The sequence below is a fragment of the Antennarius striatus genome, chromosome 16, assembly GCF_040054535.1.
Source record: "Antennarius striatus isolate MH-2024 chromosome 16, ASM4005453v1, whole genome shotgun sequence".
Taxonomy (NCBI): domain Eukaryota; kingdom Metazoa; phylum Chordata; class Actinopteri; order Lophiiformes; family Antennariidae; genus Antennarius; species Antennarius striatus.
In genome coordinates this window covers 2781188-2801300 of record NC_090791.1, presented here as the reverse complement: position 1 = coordinate 2801300, position 20113 = coordinate 2781188, and the positions used below count along the sequence as shown (strand labels likewise).

General features: G+C 46.5%; 1 protein-coding gene across 1 annotated transcript in view; it reads left to right on the top strand.

The window, feature by feature from the left end:
• Nucleotides 1-2877: 2877 nt before the first annotated feature.
• The window catches only part of asic2 (acid-sensing (proton-gated) ion channel 2), a 191802-nt gene continuing 174566 nt past the window's right edge, over nt 2878-20113 (top strand). Inside the window, exon 1 of the mRNA XM_068337186.1 lies at nt 2878-3815. Coding sequence (XP_068193287.1) covers nt 3240-3815 — 576 coding nt within the window. The 5' untranslated portion in view covers nt 2878-3239. The remainder of the gene's footprint in view (nt 3816-20113) is intronic.

Here is a 20113-nt window from a genome sequence, read left to right as displayed (position 1 = left end):
GCCTGAGACCACAGCAAATTTCATCTGGGACGTCGACTGACAGAGAGTGTGTTGAAACGAGTGTATTTGACTGAAAAGTCAAAGTGATTGTGTTAATCTTTATTTTTTTCCACCAAATAATCTCAAAAGTGCCTCAAGAACATAAGAATACAGTCAGTAAATATAATTTAAAACATTGGTGTCCATCACAACCAGGAACCGACAGCGTTAGGGTGATTTTAAATACTTTACAGACTGTTTCGTTTCTTCGAAGTGTATCGTAACCCATTAAATGTGATTTTTGGTTCCTGTATGTTTTTTGGTGTGAAGAATCATCCTTATTCCTAGTTCTGAATGATGAATCTTAGCAGCTGCTTAAGGAGAATCTTAAACAGTTTAATTATCTTCAGAAATATGAGGATTCTCTCAACCCACAGGAATACTTAATCATCCAATAAAACAAAAATCTGATTAAACTATTTGCTTCATTTTCACCAGATAAGAAGGACATGAAAAATTACAGCAGGGAAATAATGGATTGTGTTAAAAATATTCTTTTTTTTCTTGTTCTTTCTGGTCAAATATAGGTGGAAGCCTTTTTTTTAACGCGACTTCATCAATCTGTACTTCTCATTTCAGACAATCTTACTACCATGAAGACGTTTTTACGAGCTGATGGATTGGCCATTACATTTTAATCACTTAATTAGTGGTATTCATCAACTGCCTATTGAATTAAATCCTCGGTGTGTGAATGAGGCTGAATTTTCAAACTGCACTCTGTCCAAATTTAACAACTACGTCTGAATACCTCCTCCGATTAATTATTGGTGTAAATTAATTACTGATTTCTGAATCGACGATGAATCCAAATCTCATGTGCTTTCTTAATCAATGGTTGTTATGGTGATTGGCATGGCCATTTTGAATATAGTTATTGTTCCATTTTTGGATTTGTGTGATTTTAATACACACATCTGAGTATATCTGAATCAGCTGACGCAAAAGGAAGCCGGTTTCAACATGGAATATGGGGATTTTTTTTTTTTGCAAAATGATTCAGCAAAGTAAACAATTTAAAAAGGAAAGTATGTAAATGAATGGATGAATAATTAAATTATTTTACTGAATAATAAGACTCATTAAATTAACCTGAGAGGAACCAGAGGAGGATAAATTTCCCGGCTAATCAGACCAGTCGACACGCGAGGGGGGGAACAACGTGAATGCTAATTAGAGCTGACTGCAACGACGTCCCTGATCCCCCCCCTGCTTCCAGACGTCATGGTACAGTCCTTCATTTCCGGCCAGGCTCCGCCCACCCATCCTCTCCTTATGCTACGGCAGGAGGGGCGGCTCGGCAGGTAACCCCACCAGCTAGCTGAGATGCTATCAATAAATTGTGTTAATAAAGCGATAAAAATAAAAAAAATATGACGCGAACAAAATGTTTTATGTCTTAATGTGACGGGAATTTAAAGAAAGTTTGAGTAAAATGTGTTTTTATTCATTTACTGTTGTGTTTCTTTTGTTTTTAAATTATACGGAGCTTAGCATGAACATGAACTCTAACATGAACTTAGCATGAACTCTAGCGGAGGTGACGTCGCAAAAAAAAATTAATTGTTCTAATTAAATTGATTAAATTTACAAGAAAAACTGATATTGAGATGAAGTTAAAAGGTAAAATCCGAATTTCAATTACGTTCATTTTTATTTTAATTTTATTTAGATAAATGAACTTTATTTAAATCACATTTAATCACATTTAATAAAATTTATAAAATGTGAGCAAATTTAGGAAATTTTAGTCACATTTAATAATAAACCTGACAGGTTATTTATTCTGTAGACATGTATGCACCTGTTAACACGTATGACACACGACATGTATGACACGTCTCTCATGTTTTTAACTTTCCCCCTCCTATTTTTATCTTCATCCTCCCTTCATCCTCCTCCATCTCTCTTCTGCCTCACTTCCCTCGACAACCCCCCCCCATCCACCACTGTTTCTCCCTCTTTTATCTGTCTCTCTGACAGCCTCCTGCTTTGCATCCATCCATCCATCCATCCATCCCCCCATCCATCCTTCCATCCATCAGGTACGGGGTGACAGCTGTGGAAATATGAAAGGCTGTGAGACAAATGGGAGTGAGGGGGAGGAAGAGGAGGAGGAGGAGGAGGAGGAAACACATTCAGTAACAGACTTTACTGTGAAGAGAGCAAGGCAGGGGAGGAGAGCATTGTCTTCCCTCCTCTCTCTCTCTCTCTCTCTCTCTCTCTTTCTCTCTCTCTCTCTGCGAGCGTCAGCCGTCTCTCCCGGCTCGGCTGTTGTTCGCCGTCGCCGCCACAGACGAGCTGGGAAGAGGAGGGAAAGCGGATGTATCCGGCCGAGGGAAAACGGGAGGAGTTTGGACCGGGATGCGAGCCTAACCAGCAGTTCTGATCGTCAACGTCTCTCTCTCTCTCTCTCTCTCTCTCTCTCTCTCTCTCTCTCTCTCCCTCTCCCTTGCTCTTTCTTGCAAACACGTACAAACACACACGTGTGCTCTCAGACTCACACACACACACACACAAACACACTTGCGCCGGCAGAATGTCTTTCCGCTAAGCTGAACGAGAGAGGTGCTCGGGCTCGTCCTTAGTTAGTGGCATGGAGATCCTGGATGTGTGTGTGTGTGTGTGTGTGTGTGCATGTCCACTCATGCATGACAGAGTTTACTTGGTGTGTGTGTGTGTGTGTAAATGGAGATGAGTTGGGATGTCAAACACACAGAAGCAGCTTTGATTGGCTCGCTCTTTAAGTGATTCTCACCTCCCCGGTGTCACAGACGAATCACCCCTGGGAGTTTTTTTCTTTTTTTGTCAATGAGATCAAACCTTCAGGGAGGGCGACTGAGGATGAGGAGGGTGAGACGGAGTGCATGTGTGGAGGTTTTTACGGGCTGGCAGCCACGGCAACTTTCAGCTCAAGGGAGTCATTGAGTGTGGAAGTGGGGAGGGAAAGGGGGATGCCCTGGGGGGGCGTTTTCCTCCTGTCTGTTACTCCCTCGAGTGGATTTTTGTCTTTGCCTTATTTAATCTTCCTCCTTTTTTTTTTTTTGTCAGCTCCTTTTTTCTCCTCCTCATCAATATGTTCGCCGTGACGACGGGATGAGGATGTACCCGCTCATCGGCGTTCCCTCTCTTGTCTCCGCAGGTGCTACTGCCCTGGGGGGGGGCGTAGGAGGCTCCCTGGTTGAGGGGCCGCCGGCCTGATGATGGATATTAAGGAGAGCTGTGGGAGTCAGGGGAGCCAGGAGAGCTCCAGCCTGCACCCCACCTCCTGGCAGGCCTTCGCCCATGCCAGCACCCTGCACGGCCTGCGCTTCATCTTCCCTTACGGCCCCCCCAGCGTCCGCCGCCTCCTATGGGCGGCGGCTCTGCTGGCTTGCCTGGGACTGTTAGCGCTGGAGAGCACCGAGCGCCTGGCCTACTTCCTGTCCTACCCCCACGTGACCAGCGTGGACGCCGTGGTGTCGAGCAGCCTGGTGTTTCCCGCCGTGACCATTTGCAACCTGAACATCTACCGCTTCAGCCGGCTCACGCGTAATGACCTCTACCACGCCGGCGAGCTGCTGGCCTTGCTGGACGTGCACCTGATGATCCCCCAGCCTCACCTGGCCGAGCCCGAGGTGCTGGCCTTCCTGCAGGAGAAGTCCAACTTCACTGCCTACAGACCCAAAGCCTTCAGCATGAAGGAGTTCATGGAGCGCGTGGGACACGACCTTCAGGAGATGATGCTCTACTGCCGCTACCAGGGCCAGGAGTGCAGCCACAGCGACTTCAAAACCGTGAGTCCACGCATGTCTCCTTTTTGAAAATGTCAGCTCCGGTTCAGGATCAGTCAGGGTCAGGGGCCCTCCTCCGTCTCGGGCCCTCAGGCGTAAGCCGGCGAGGGTCACGTGTGCTTCCAGAGACGGATGCTTTTGCCAGGAAGATGACTTGATGCTTGCTGATAGCTGCTCCCTCCCACGCTGCCGCCACGGCGCTCGGAGACTCTCGCCGGCTTCCTCGACTCTCAGGCTTTGCTCTGCAAATATTGTGTCTGCCTTTGCCTTGTTGTCGCTCTCGCCTTCCTGCAGCTGCATTGTGCTTCGCTCCCGCAACAGGTCTCCGATATTTTAGTCACTGAAGGCGAGTAATTGGTTTGTCTCGGGCAATAGCGAAACGTAATTTACCCCCAAATCCCTCTGCCACTATCTTTACTCCTCCAGCCAAGCCGAGTTTTCTTTGTCTCTCTCTACAAATTGGAAAATTCAGGGGAACTTGCTTGATTGTGTGATCGACCAGAAAATTAGGGATGGTTCATTTTGCCTTCTACTGTAATTTCCTAACATGCATGGAGTTTTCAATCAACGATGTTCTTCGTATTTCATCAAATACTAAACGAGAAAAGTTTCTGCCTCTTTGAATCTATTCTAAGACCCCACTTGTTGCACGTTTTGCTCCCTGGGATGAATAATTATTGATCATCTGTCAGCGGGTTACAGGAAGAGAGTGTTTTTTGCACGCTGCGTCTAATCGCTTCACATTTGATGTTTCCGGTCAGAAATGTTCGCCCCGCTGACGTTTATGGATGCGTTTATTTTTGCCGTTCCAGGTTAACTGCTGTTGTCAGACTGTTGAGTTGTTCAATCCATCACCTTAATCTCCACCTTGGCGTGGCGTTGCATTATTATTGCCTAGTTGTGTGGTTTAAGTGTGGATCGGTTTGGCGGTTTCACACCGTTGCCTCATAATGTTGACGTCATTGTGGATTTTGATGCTTTTCGTTGAGTCCTCTGAAAAGTCTTATTTAATCCAATCAAGATATGGATTTAAAAAGAAAAAAGCCTTCCTGGCGTCTTCAACTCAAATAACGTTCAGTTGATTCGCTGAAAACCATCAGTATGCGATGCACGACGCTAAAACCAGCAGATTTAGTTCCCGCGAAATCGATTTTAATCTAATCAGTTTTGATTTTTTGTTAAAAGCAGTACAGCTTCCATCACTTTCAGTTGAATGGCAGCTGCTGACCTTTGAGTCCCGGGAATCTTGGCTCGCAGGTTTATGGAGTTGTGGATGAGTTCTCTCTGGAACCGGTACCAGGAGCTTCTTCTTTTTCTCCTGTAATCGATTAATCAATCAATAACGATGAGAAAAGACCGCAACGAGCCAAAACAGAACAGACTTTGACCGACTGCTTAAGCAAGTTTAAGTATTCCGTGTAAAAACCTCAGGGTTTCTAAGATACTCATTGAAACAGATTCATGTTTATTTCTGAGTCAGCTCCCTGCGTCGTGCCACGGGGTCACGTAACGGGCGCTCGCTAACGAGCAACCCGACTTCCTGTTTAAGGCTCCACGCCGTCCCCAGCCGATACAGATCTGTATTAACGAGATGCTCTTTGTTTGCCATGCATGAACATCACAAAAAAGGCGCCACGCAGCTGCCCCTGGGATCCCGTCGGCTGTGATGAGCGCCGCTTTTTGCGGCGAGTGAACGCTGCTGCCATTAGTGGAGGGCGAGGGCGGCGTGGAATCAAACACGCTAAGGCTTCTCCGCTTGCATCTGCTGGTGTTGGATCGAATCTGCCTGCTGCATCCTGGGAGACGCTCAATGTGGCGATGCTGATTGGAAAAACTACAGTGGTGGACCCCATGTTGGTTTTCAATTCGGGCCTTCGGATGGGCACTCCCCTCTGAGCTCTGATTTTAAACGAGACACAAACAAGCAGGATTACGTATTAATCTGATGATTCCATTCCATCCAGTTGGCTCAAGTCCCCGTTTGACCCCCCCTTGGTGTCCGTCCTGCACCACGTGTAGCGCCGCCACCCTGTTTGCCTTCCGCCGAGCTCCTCCTGACTTCCTCTCTGTCGTCTCCTCTCTCCGTCACCGCAGCAACAACACCTTCACATCTCCAGCGCCTTCTGAGAGGTGTGTCTGTGTGTGTGTGTGTGTGTGTGTGGAGGGGGGATGCGGGGGGTACAGACCCCCAAAAATAGCAGAACAAATGCATGACTGCACAAAGACACACTCACACAGATACATGAGGCACAGGCGCAAAGGGTCGACGTCACCTTGGGACCGGAGTCGGAGTGACATTGTGATGGATGACCGCGGGGGGGTTGTAGGCACGCGGGAGACGGCGTGATGTGACTGATGGAACTGGAGCAGCGAGCCGAGCAGGAAGGAGTCGATCCAAACACACACACACACACACACACACACACACACACACACTTCCACCTATTTGCATGTGTGACACGTGTCTGCAGCCCACTTGACGCAAAAAAAAAAAGACGCAATCCATTCTAAATAAGCCCCCCCAAAAAAAGAGGGCATATCTCCAACGGCATGCAGCATCCTCGCATCCAAGCAGAGCCGCAGGACAATAGAGACGCTCGCTTCGGCCAGTTCGGAGATTTGTTTTTAATCCAGCGTCTCTGGCTGACTGGTCAGGGTTCAGGTTCAGCCGGTTCACAGGCCGCCGCGCACAAAAGCCGACTTAATCCGATTTTTGTTGTTGTTGTCGTTGACGAACTGACTGATGTCAGGACAACACAAGCATTTTACGTCTCACCTTTTCCTTCACGTGCAGTTGGGTGGGAGCTGAAAGAAAGATGCCAGGATAGTTTGAAATAGAAGATTTAAGGTAAAATAAAATCCTGCAACCCGGCAAGAATGGTGGCGTTTAAAGGATTATTTGTTGCCCACGTTTACCCGATTCACCGTTTAGGCTTCAAACTTTTGTTTCCTGTTGTGGGTGAAGAGATAATGACTGAATCTCTTAAACATTTCATTAGCAGGGAAGCGGATTGATGCAGCCTTTACAAGTACAGCGTGTCGTGACGCCGTGATGCATGTGCATCGTTTGAAACCTCTCATTGCTGGCGTTGACTTGATGCATGAGTTTCATTACTTATACAAGCCTCCCTAAAGAAGAATGGGCTGGCGGGTGCGTTCGATGGCGCTGTTGGGTTTTTGATATGTTGCACGATCCATACAGAATAATCGATACCCGGCAAGGGATGGGTGATGACATCACAGTCGAAGCGAACGCCGCACGCCACGTATGTAACGAGCGTTGCAGTTCGTCGTCGTCATCTATCAACTTGATCAATTATTGGATGTGACGGGTCAGGATTGTTGTTCCGTGTCGTTTCATTTCGTGGCGTATCCGCCGGGAGAGACCCCTTCCCTCCCCCACCTCGTCGCCCATGTTCATTTCGCCATGTTTGATTACAGACGTGATTAGATGCTGATTGATCGCGCCGACAACCTCTGCCAGAGCGAATCGGCTCGCCGCGTCTGGCCTGCGCTCTCCACATGCTTCGTGTTGCACGTCCAAATGGTGGCGGATTGCTGCGGGCCAGAAAACAGCCAATCAGGATCCCGATAGCATCTAATTAGGTTCTCGTCCATCCCTGTAACCGCTGCTGCAGCATGGCGGCGAGCATGTGATGGCGCTCCATGTGTAAAACACCAATTAACAACCGCACACAACCTATGGCCTTAGCCCTGAGGCTAATTACGCTACTCCATCTCCTCACTGCCTCCATCCGGGAGCGCACTTCCTCATCTGCCTTCCCCTCATTGGCTGCGCTCGTTCGCTTTTGGATTCATTTCTCAATGTTTGAAAGCCTGATTCATCACATTAGGGCTTTAGCGGCGGTTCCGTGTTAATCGCTAACATGGCATTAGTGTGGCATTTTCCGTTTCTGGCAGCCGTGATGACTTAAGTGTCCGAAAGGGCATGGAAGGCACTGCCGCCGCCGCCACCCGCAGAAACCACCCGTTCTGTTGAACCAACATGCAGGTAAAGCTGGAGACGGCTCCAGGTGGATGACTCTCCTCCTCCAGCCGCCTCCTCAAAGGTTTTCCTTTCCTTGCTGATGTCTTGATGTTCTGGAAATAATTCCTGGTGATATAATGACACGAGAAAAGGTCGACCTGAGCTTGTACAGAACCTCTCAGAAGCACGAGTTATTTCTCTTATTCATGTTCAGGGGCTGACATTTCCATAGTTGCACTTTGAACTCGTGGAGAGCTTCTGGTGCGTTACTTAAACCGACATCCTTTGTAGAAACTGCTGGAGAGGCGTCTCCAACATTTTAACCTTGAAGTCATTTCAAAATTGTAACCATTCGATAAATTTTTGGGTTGGAAAAATTGAAGTTTTTTCAGATGCAATCAACAGGAACATGACTAACTTCATAACTTCTTTCTTCAAAAAAATACTTCCTTTTATTTTGATATATATAACAGTCCAATTGCAGGTTGAACAAACATTTAGACATAAAACCACCTGCTTGAATTCTGTTTGAATTGGCCGACTTGACTCCAGGTTGTTATTTGCTCGCGTCCCGGAAATGAAGAAGCCTCCCCAGCTCTCTGCGTAGAGATTTTCTGTCCTCTCCAGTCGCCTCGCGGTGAGACTCTATGATAGAGCTGTGATGGAGACAGAGGGCTGAACTAGACTCCAGAAGTCGGGATGTGAATTTTGGAGTATCTTGCATTCACACCAGAAAAGCGGAGGAGGCAGGAGGAGGAGGAGGAGTGAGGAGTACAGCCCATTACCTCAGCAGCCTGTCTGGTGACATACTTCACCACGGCCCCCAGAGAAGGAGGAGATGGAGTGTGTGTGTGTGTGTGGCGATGCGCCGACGGGTGTGTTTATACTTTGCAGTCTGGGTTTACTCTGTATGTGTGGATGTGTGTGTGTGTGTGTGTGTGTGTGTGTGTGTGTGTGTGTGTGTGTGTGTGTGTGTGTGTGTGTGTGTGTGTGTGTGTGTGTGTGTGTGTGTGTGTGCTCGTCTCCTCCCTGACGGAGGTGCTAACCCTACTATGACATCACATATGTCCTAAAATGTGACACAATGCGTCCCGCTCTGCCTTTTTATTAACCTTCCTGTCTTTTGCAGTCAGTTATTAATCACCTGTCGTCTCAGGTTTGGACTCAGGAGGACCCCCCCCCCCGCCCTCCTTAAATCAGGGCGACAGACTCATTTCCACTCCTTTTCTCTCTGTTTAATCTCCGAGCCGCCGGGGAGCTCATTGGATCTCGTATCCGACCTCCTCCTCTGGGAGCCGTGAGCTCTGGACCTCACAGCTCCGTCTGCTGGTGCAAAGAGATTGAACGACTTTAATGGAAAATGACCGGCGCTTAAATTGCTCAAATCGAGCTGAAGTGTCTTCCGTCGTTTCGGGAGCGCGGCCAAAAAACTGGTTGCATATGCGTCTGCTGGAATCCAATAAACTGGATCAAACATTCGATCTGCAGGCCGTCGGATTCACTCTGAATTTCCTGCTCCTGTTGTGAGACAAAGGCCAGATTTCAAGGAATATAAAGAGACATCCCACCTTCTGTCTCCAGGTTCATCCGCCATCGTCTCCCCGAAAGGATCTCGCATATGATGTCTTCTCTTTTTGTCAAAATGACACCTGTAGGAACGGATGACTCAGAATCAGACGTTTAGTTTCTGTTTCTCGTCAGTTTCTCTGATTGATGCTACTCGAAAGAGAGACGCGTGAACCCGGATCTGTTATAAATAAGCAACAAAAAATCGACTAAAACGAGACAAAAAAATCTTTTCTTTGCTCAAAGAACAAATTCAAATTAATTTTAACTCTCATCTCTGCTTATTGATTTGCAATTAAGTGTTATAAATTCACATTTTGGGGGGTGCTTGAATTCCTCAAATCTTCTCTCTTTAATTGGCTTAGCGGCGCTGTGAAGGTGCGACGAATGCTTTCCATCAAAACAGAAACGCGAGAGTAGCGACGCGAAGGAGCAGCTTGTGAATCGAATTAAAAGCTCGATTTGAAAGTAAACACGTCTTTGCAAAAGTTTTCTTTTGTTTCATTGCTTTTCTTTTTTTTTTGGTTTCACAGCTGCAACGGCGAGGAAATAAAGCAAAGCCGGCACCGTCAACAGAGCGGATAATGTTTGTTTGTGTAATTAGGAGCAGCTGAATGAATGGGAGTTGTATTATTCCGTCCTCCCTGCTCCAATCTGTCCAGACCTTACCTTCAGGAGAGCAGTCTGCACCCACAATAAAAACCTTGTTACCATGGGGACAGCAGAGATAAACAACACGGCGGTATGAAAATGCGCCGACAGCACATGGCACGTCCCAATTTCCTCACTTAGGCGGCGATGGCACCGAATCCAAAGCCTCTTCCTCGTCGTGTTTACCGAACATCCTGGAGGAAAACACAAAAGCCTCCGATAACAGATCTCGGATATGCTGTCCTGCATAAATCCGGACCTTCCGGCCTTTCATATAATGGGCCGGCGTGTGGTTAGAGCATCCTCTGAGAGCTCATTTGGATGAATATTTTACCCGGCCAACCTCTCGCTGCATCTTAATGAAGAACAAAAGATAAAAAAAATAAAACAGAAAAGTATTTTTTTAAAAGAAAAAAATCCAAGATGAGTCGAAAACTTTCCCGGAAGAAACATCTGATTGTCTGCAGATTACACAAATTAATCAGAGAACGTCTCGTTTTATCCTGTCTGACTTTATTATTATTTTAATGTTTCTCCCCTCTTCGGTCCCAGTCCGATAACTTCCTGTCGGTCCTCGCCTTCGTCGGGATTCGCGCTCCGTTCCGCTTCTGCGTTTGCTTTCCCCTACCCATGCATTATTCACGGCGCGGTTTCTTTGGATGGATCTGAAACCAAAGTGCATCCTGGGATGTGATCACAGCAGCCGCCTCCTTACTGCGGCGGGCGGCGGAGATACGGGATGCGGCGCTTTTGTTTGGAAGCAATTTTGGCGGGATTCCCTGAACTCAAGCTGGTGTGGGTTTGTGTAAGGTTCGCCAGTGTGGTGGGAGTCGTCCAAGGACCCCCCCCAACTCGTTTCTCACGGTTCATAAGCTTCAGGCTGAGTAAAAGTCATCAGGACTAATGAGGAAGTAATTTACAGCAGTTTGGTGTCACTGGAATGTCGGGAATCAGTGGAAGACTTAGTTATTAAACCAGAACAGATGGTTGTAATTAATCAACATGAATCACAACTTTTTAAATTTCATATTTCTTGTTTTTGTTATTATTGCTGCCAGATTTTCTCGCTGTCATTTGGTGTTTGTCACTTCTTGGCTGGAGAATCGTCTCACAGTTTGGATGTAAATTCATCCTGAGTCATCCTGGGTAAAAAAAACATCAACAAAAACCCGTCACAGCTGTTTAACCGTTTGATGTTGATATCTGATGCTATTTTAAAAATCAGGTCAGGTATTTATTCCCACGTATATATTTAAATTTTCCATTCCAAGCCATTTCACCCAGTCTATATTTGTTTATTTCATCCCGCTGATGATTATTTCCCGGCATTGCCGTCATCATTAAAATCTGAACGAGCCTTGCCGATAATGGCTGCGTTAAGGCCATTAAGGCCCGCTTGTGTTGAATTACCTCCAAACGTCTTCCAAAAAAAGAGGCTATTTCTGCAGCTTCGGATGCGTAAATGTTCACAGGACCGTAAAAACGGCGATAAAACCGATCTGATTTGAAGCGCGCTTCACGAGGCCGTCGTGTCAAAATAACGTCGGCCAATGTTTGGATAAAAAGTTAGGAATCCGCAGCCTCGAACACGTCAGCGCTGACAGCCTGAAATGAACTCATCCCAACCGTCTGTTGTCAGGGTCGTCGACGTTAGAACGCGCTCGATTACACCTCCAGGCTACTCTTTTACACCGAGTCTCTGCTGTCTTTTTCAAACAAGACTCTGGGTGCACATGTAGCTAAACCTCATTAAACGGCGCCGCTGCATTACGGGGGTCTTTACTCATAAAGCCTAAACTAGAAGAAAACATCATTAAGCGGCGTGATGGACGGACTCGGGTATACCGGAGCGCCGCAACGCCGAGGGAGTCTGAGGAAGAGGAGGAGGAATGAACTAATAAACGGCTCGGCTCGGCTTCTGGTGTAGTATCATCTGGGTGCTGGTTATGGATTCGACCGCCAGTCTGTGGTTTGTTAACAGCTGACTTTTGACCCACCGCTGCTGTTGTTTTACAAAGGAAACAATAGCGGAGTAACACCGCTCCTGGAATAAAAATAGCAGAAGATGGATGACCCAAACCAGCGCGAGGAGGAGGAAGAGGCTGTTTAAGTCGGTTTGTTAAAAGCGCTGATGGAGCCATAACATCAGATCGTCCCTCCGTTTTCATCTTGATAAACATTATGAATAGAAAAATCGATCTGAAATACAGAAACCTAACCATCACTTACTGCTGCCAAGACCCACAAACAAACGTTCAATTCTGTAATGATGAGGGGATAAAACAGAAGAATCGACGCCTGTTTCTGGATTAATCAGCTCGATGAGGAGGAATTGATTCGTTCAGGGTTTACCAGCCTCGATCTGAGGGGTCAGGGTGCAGTCTGCAAAAAGATGGTGGAGTCTGGAAACAGGTGGTGTAGCATCTGTTTCCAGACTCCATCTGATTGATGACTGGTCAGTTAAGAACTCTTGATTGAGAGGAAGTGAGCCAGAACATCAGGGTGGAGATCATTAAGGTGGAGATGATTGGGATGGAGATCATTAGGGGTGGGGGTGAAGAAGGGGAACACACTCGTCTTCATTTGTGTGATGAGGCGTTGATGTGACGTTGCGTTCGTTCGTCTTTGGTCGGGTCGAACAAAACAAATTTCCTTCCTGCAGAAACACAAAAGGATGGAGCGACCGGAGGGAAGCAGAACGATAATTAGCCTGAGGAACGGTTGAAACTCGCCGCGAGCGGTGGGGTCTTCCTCGTTGACCTTTCGCTGGAGGCGTAATTTAAATATTCCTCGTTTTTCGCCGGATGTAATTCTCATTTTTTGCAAAAACAAAGAATCCACGGCGGCGCATTAATCAGATGAAAACGAGCTTTTCTTTGAGATGATGGATGATAGTGAGTTAATTACAGGGAAACACTGCAATCAACAATTCACTTTGCAAAGTAAATATTGGTGTGTGTGTGTGTGTGTGTGTTCACTCATGTTCCAGTATATACAACTTGATTTTACCCATTGTGTTACCACTCCATTAAAACAGACCGAATCTGGATTTTTCCTGCCTTTTTGTTGTCATGGTGTAAAATCATCCATCCAAACATCCGTCCGCGCCCCGGATGAGTAACGGGGGTGGGGGTGGGGTGGGGGGGTGATAAACTGTGACTCAGCGGTCTTTACGAGGTCATTCCCGAAGGTCTGTCCCATCACTTCCCTGCCGTCTGGAGCCGCACACGCGTGAAGATCAGCAGATCAGCTGCAGATTTAGTCCGCGTTTTGTTAGAGCTAGCGCAACACAAGCTGTCATTATTTCCTCGTCTGTCACACATGGTCAGTGACACGTGAGCTGGGCGCGTGAGCACGGATTCAAGTGTTTGAACGCCGTGATGCCGAGAGGAAGAGGAGGAGGAGGATGTGATGAGTGACGGCCTTTAGTTTGTGCTGCGTTCAGGAAACTTTAACAATCTTCTTTTTCTTGTAAAAAACTCTTGACATTTGGCTAATCTCTCCTGCACTTCCCTCCCTTCTGCGCCCCCTTATCCTCTTTCACACCTTAATTTATGTCAACTCTTCACCCGCACGGTGTAGTTCTCCACCCCTTCAAACACACACGTCCTGTTTGGTCTCTCTCCTGAACTCTACATTGATCCTCCACCTGACAGCCCTGAAGCGGCGGCAGCGCTAGCTCGAACCGAGACTCTTGGGGTCAAAGGTTACTGGAGTTTCAGCAGGAAACAGCTTCAGGATATCGGTATCACCCCCCCCCCCATCAGACGCAGGATCGTCTTCACTCCGCGGTGCCATTAATACTTTTACTATAATATCTATTCACTGACGCCGCCTCCAGCCCTCCCCCATAAATACTGATGAATATTTCATTCCTCAGAACCAGAGCTGCAGCCGGAGGGGAGACGCGTCGTTTAACGTCCTGTGTAGGAACAGAGTGGGGGGGGGCACATTATCAGCTATACCTCTGTATATCATCCATCCATCCATCCATCCATCCATCCATCTATCCATCAGCTCTACTCGGTGTTATTTTCTATTTTCCACATCCTCATTCTTGATCCTACGTCTGCTTGATTAGAATATATTTATATATTTACTCAAATGATCAGAGACGTTTGATTGGATGCTGACAGAAAGTGGGTTCAAGTCCTGCCCCCCCCCCACCACCACGACCAGTGCCCTAATGAGGAATTAGATGTTTAGCGCAGCACCAGCTGATTGTCTTGAACTCATCCTCATATTTGTTCTATCCAGGAAGACTTTCCCTTTTGTCTGTTCCTGGTTTTGTCAGGAATTAGACAGGCCCACAGGTGCATCTGATTCTCACCGATTCATCCGGTGGTTTATTATCAGAGACAATCAGCACAACCGAAACCCGGAATTAACGTTATCTTAGACGGCGGGTGAGTGACGGGAATGATAAAGGATGAGGTATTATCATGCAAATACGCACAATCAGCATTCCTCTGACTCCTTCCTCGCTGATCCCAAATCAGTGGAGGAATCAACCGTCTTCAGCTCACTAAAAGTATGTTTTTTCTCTCTGTTGGGTAAGGAATCTCCTTTTCTCTCCGTCGTCAGGACGGAAAAACGATCAGGAAAGAAAACGAGGATAGAGATCCTCGTTAAAGACGGCAGAATGACTCTGACACCCCGTCTGTGAAGCATGTGGAGGAGAGATGGAAAGATCGATAGAGTGATATTATGGCGGGGCTCACAACAAAATTATATGAGGTCGTCAGCTAGTTGGGGGGTGGAGGGGGGGTTGTTGCAGCAGATAACAGGGGACGAGCTGAGGATGATGGAAGTGGCTCATGGGTCCAGAAACACGTCCATGAGAGGCCCCAGCAGGGGGGCCGCGAGGCTATTCTGAGCGTCTGAGGCGGCGCTGATAAACCCGTCAGCCTCTCCTGCCACCTCTTCCCTCGCCGCTTTACTTTAAGCGACGACAACGACAAACAATTATCACATCAATCCACACAGACGTCCTCCTCTTACTTTTATTTTCGCTGCGTGGATGGAGATGTGTTGTAGCACCCGCACTGAGGAAAAACCAGCAAACGTGAGGCGGCCTCAAATGATTTCTCTGTTTTTTTTTTCTGTATGCGCGTCGGCGCGTGAGGGCCCCACAAGCGCCGTCATTTATCTTTATCGAAAGCTGCAGCAGACAGTGTGGATTAGCGCAGGAGGTGATTATGAGCTGGGAAAACAGAGGAGGTGGCGATGAGCTGCTGCGGTGGGGAGGGAGGGGGGAGGATGGATGGAAGAGCATCAAATAGTCCGGACCAACCAGGAGGGAGAAGTTACTTAAGTTGTTATTTTAAAAAAACACCTGGTTTGAATGTGTAACCACCGCCTCTCAATCCATAAAAGATGGCTGATCCCGCTACCGTCCTGCAGACCTTCCACCTCATCCATCCATCCATCCATCCATCCATCCATCCATCCATCCATCCATCCATCCATCCATCCATTAAATCATCTCGTTTCCACCTGCGGGTCACGGTTTTTGCTGGACTCTATCCCATCTGGTTATGGGGCAAGAGGTGGGGTAAAGCCTGGATGTGTCGCCAGCACATCGCAGGGTCTTTGCACATTCAATAAAGTGTAATCATTCCATCAAACGTTCCCAGAGGAAGTCTTTTCATTTCAGGTTTGGATTGTAAATGTCATTCAAGCAATTTTGTTTTGGAATTCCAGGTAATTCCAGCTTTGTTTTAACGCTAATTTTGCTGGAGTTGTGAGTGAATAATTTGAAATATAGTTGCACAAATTGCTGTAGAGTAAAATGATCTCAATACGATGCCACAGGATGGTTGGTCTGCAGACGGCATTCCACGTTATTCCAGTTGGTAACAGCATTTCTGCGGCTGCTAATTAACTCCTGCTAACTAATGTCTTTGCCTCTTTGGCCTTTATGGACGCGGTCCAGCCATACATGGATGCTCGCCAGAGACGTCGCTGCCTGCCAGCCGGTGAAAGGTGATATTATTTTAAAATCCATTTATAGATGTTCCTGCAATATATCAACATGAATCACTCACTTTGTGGGAACAAACAGGAAGATAATGCAGTGTGAAATTGCGTTTGCGATGGTGGAAGACGAGGTTTCTGCTGTTATTGAAGTACGCCGATGAAGGCGGGAAGCGTGGACACTGAAGTCCATGTGATCTCTGATTTAGCACCATTACCGTATTGATTGTCTCACCGATGCAGGATAAGCTGGAGGTTCTTTCTGCAGCTCCATCAGGCCCTGAATCAGACGTGGTTATGTCGTCCTGCAGGCTGTGAGAGACAGGTGGCGACGGCGTCTGAAGTTAAAAGGCGTGACGGCATTGGTCGTCCTCAAGGGCGCCTACATGAGAATGCTTTTAACTGCTTTTCCCCCTTGGGAGAAAACCTGAAATTTTATTAAATCAAATTAAGTGGCTGTAAGGATGAGCCAAGACTCTAAATGAGCTTTGTGAAATTTGTGCATATAAGAAAATCCAACCTTATAAGAATCTGGTGTGTACAGGTGGATGGCACCGCCTCGCTGTGTCTCCAGCTCTGACTTCCTGTTACTGATGTCGACTTGTCTTTGCACTCTTTGTCCTCTGCTGTCATAGTTCGTAGCGTAAGAAGGAAACACCGTTGTGTACCCAGATGTCGCCGCTTTTCATAGAAGCTTTGAATTCTGGCCAAACGCATTGGAACGAATGTCTGGAATCGCTCAATCGCAGCTGAAGGAACCTTTTTTCCACCTCGCCGTCTGCCGACATACAAGACATCACGTCCTTTCTCTCAGTGTGCTGCACCTTTTTTTTGCAGCACCGGTTGTTTTACTCCGGGTTAGGCCCGTCCACTCCTGCTCCATAAATCAAGCGTTTCTAATGAGTTAAACTGACAATTAACCGATTATTGATTCATCATCGACGTCCCGTTTGCTCGGCTGTGCCTTCCACGTGTTTTAGTGATATCACAGCCTCAGACTGAATGCTCTGGAGCCTCGTAGGAGGTTTTTACTTTACATTACTCATCTGATGACAGGTTATCTGATCTCCTAATATTCCGCTTCTCTCCAGCTGTCGGTTTTTAGCAGAATTAGAAATTACTGCTACACCTCGACGATTAAACTGACACCGGGTGGATTTACATGTGCGTGAGTCTCCTGGATGGGAGTCACGGGGGTAAATATCGATATATCTGCATCAGCACAGCCACAAACAGACAATATAGAAAATGTTAATGTATTTGTTGATTCAGGTAAACAACTGTGTTCAGTACAGGTGAACAAAACTCTCCTATTTGGATGTTGACTGACGGCCTGATTACCATCATTTGCTTTTCCGAGTGCGAGTCTCCTGATGGCTTCGTGACTCACGTCTGAGAGCTTGGATGTGAGAAAGTAGAGGATTCCGGAGGCAGGACATGAGTGGATCTGCTTTTGTTGATGTTTGTGAAGGAGGTGAGGAAGCAGGAGGAAGAGGATGGGCTGCTCTTTGCTCCAGACGAGTGACAACAGAATGCGGGAATGACTTAGAGTCGCAGAGGGGAGTGTTTATGGAGGGAACAATGTGAACCCAGCTGATGTGGACTGTAGGGTTTTTGCACGTCCGTCATCCGGCGGAGCTGATTCGTGTTCCAGGCGACAAAAACAGTCAACCGCAAACGCTGAACATGCGCTGTGGAGTGCAGTGGGAGGGTATTACCCCACATCAACAAGCTGTGTCACAAAATAACCGATTTGACCGTAAAGGAACTATTTTTAAGTTTATTAACTTTTGTCTGATTTCTGATTTATTCTTTCCTTCCATTTGAATCTGTGCAAGTTTACTGATGCTGAGATAAGTGGAAGCCGTGCTCTATTAATACACAATGATAGGACGGATTTATAAATCTGGAGATTACAGCAGCAGATAATGTAATTTCCTTACATGGTAATCATTTGCAGACATTTTCTGATAGAACTCACAGAAGTTGTTTGTGATTTTCTGTTCGAATGAAAGCAGCTTTGAAAACGCCCCACCACACGTTTGTCCTTGTGTGTGATTGTGTTTCCACACCGATCAGTTGGGAAAATGAAAGTGGTTAGTCTTCAGCGACAGCAGAGAGAATGTGTGATGAATAATTCCTGTGTTCCCGTGACAGAGCTCGTCCATTCCAGATATTATAGAAGTATGAGACTAGAACCCGTGACGACCCAACAATACAGGACAAACTAAATCAAACACACAACCCACAGACCACATAGGGATGATCTGAACATCAACTAGAAGAATATCGTATGACATGGAAGCTTCAGGTCACGTGACTCAAAATGCTCATTAGCTTAACTGAAAGAATTAAATTACTATATACAACCTTGTTTGGGTCCTTGATGGAAAAAAAGGTGTTAAATTAGGACTGAGAGATCCTGTTGTCTTTTTATCACAAGACTAGCACAGGGATGCTTCGACACAGACAGATCTGGAGGTGTTTATCTAGGTCACTGAAGGGATGTTGACTTCCCAAAGCAATTTTCTTGGGAAAACTTCACCAGAAGTGATGGTGGACGATTACCGAAGGCAGGCAGGGCATCTTGTCTTCCCTTTAAACGACTGACAACTCTCTCCTAATCTTTCCATGTAGAATTCTTGCCTATATTTGGAAATCAGCTTCTCTACAACAAGATGTTTAGATTTTCACTCTGTTTCTTTGTGGCTCTTGCTCAGTACCCAAATAATTGTTGACGTTGTTGCCTGTTTGCATTGAATTTATTTGTAGGGGTCACATTTTAGCAGCTCTCCTCTGGTCCGTCGAGTCAGAGGGGACAGAGTCTTTCTTTGGCCTCCTACCCAGTTAGCGGACTACTCCACGCCAACTTGTGATGTCCTTTCCAGACGGGTCTGAGTGGTTCTGACAGCAGCAGATCTTCTTGACATGGAGCCCATCGAGCGCACAGCGAGCAGCCGATCCAGCTGTAGCCGTTAGATCCCAGCATCGTCTGACCGGCGAGCATCAAAGGACATCTGTACTGGTGTTAGCTGACCTGCTGAGGCGCAGCAGTGGGAACGCATATTGATCCTGGCCCACGTGAGCGACTGATGTGGTGATCTGAAGCAGCACAGGAAATACAGATTAATAGGTTGAATTACAATCAGAACCTCTCACAATTAAGACCTATGGCTGAGATCGCCGACAGCAAACTGATGACTAATACAGACTAAACGCGATCAGAAAGATCACGAGTCGACTGACAGTCAGCCACCCTATTAGGTCCCAGCTGGACGCCATACCATCCATTCCCCTTTATTCCTCTTTATTCCTCGATTCCCATTCATCTCACTTCCTCCAATCGTGCCTCCATGTTTGCGCTCTGGATCTTTTCGATCATAGAATTGAAAATTCTCAAAATGACTTAATCACGCTATTAAACTGTGAATTGGAGGCATGCGCCAGCATCCGCCTGAAGCGGTGATGCCAGAAGTTATCAGACGTGTGCACCTGCATAAAAAAACAGACTGGATTTGGAAGTTCACTGACAGAATCTTATTTTGTGTCTAGAAGTGAAGTCTTCTTTGTTGTAAAATCATTTTGACCAAGCAACAAGATTTAACGAGACAATTCCAGAAGAAATTTCAATGTGACGGATGCCTGTTGCATTTTTCATCACCAAAATTGCCCGTGGCAAATCATTTTAACAAGAGATAGACTGATAGAGAAAGAAAGACAAAGAGAGACATGAATATGCCTGTTGGGTGTAAGTCCTTGTTAATTAAGAGAGATAATCTCCTGATTTGTTGAATTATTCTTCAGAAATATTATTTCATGAAAGCCTTCAAAATTACAGAAGGCATAAAATGAACTAAAACTCACAAAACATGGAACTTACTTAAGGTCAAAGAGTTATATTTCGCATTTAATTGTGCATTTGAACATAAATATATGCATCTATGGACATCTTGCGATACGATCCCATGCTGCTGGTGAAGCTGGTTTCTGCAGGGCAAAATTCGCTGCATTTCTTTTCACTTTCCTTGGCCGGAGAGTCACAGTCGTGGGTGTGAGGCCGGTTTGCTGCCATGACACAAAACTCTGACATGTCATCCGTGTGATTGAATCCACAAGTCCA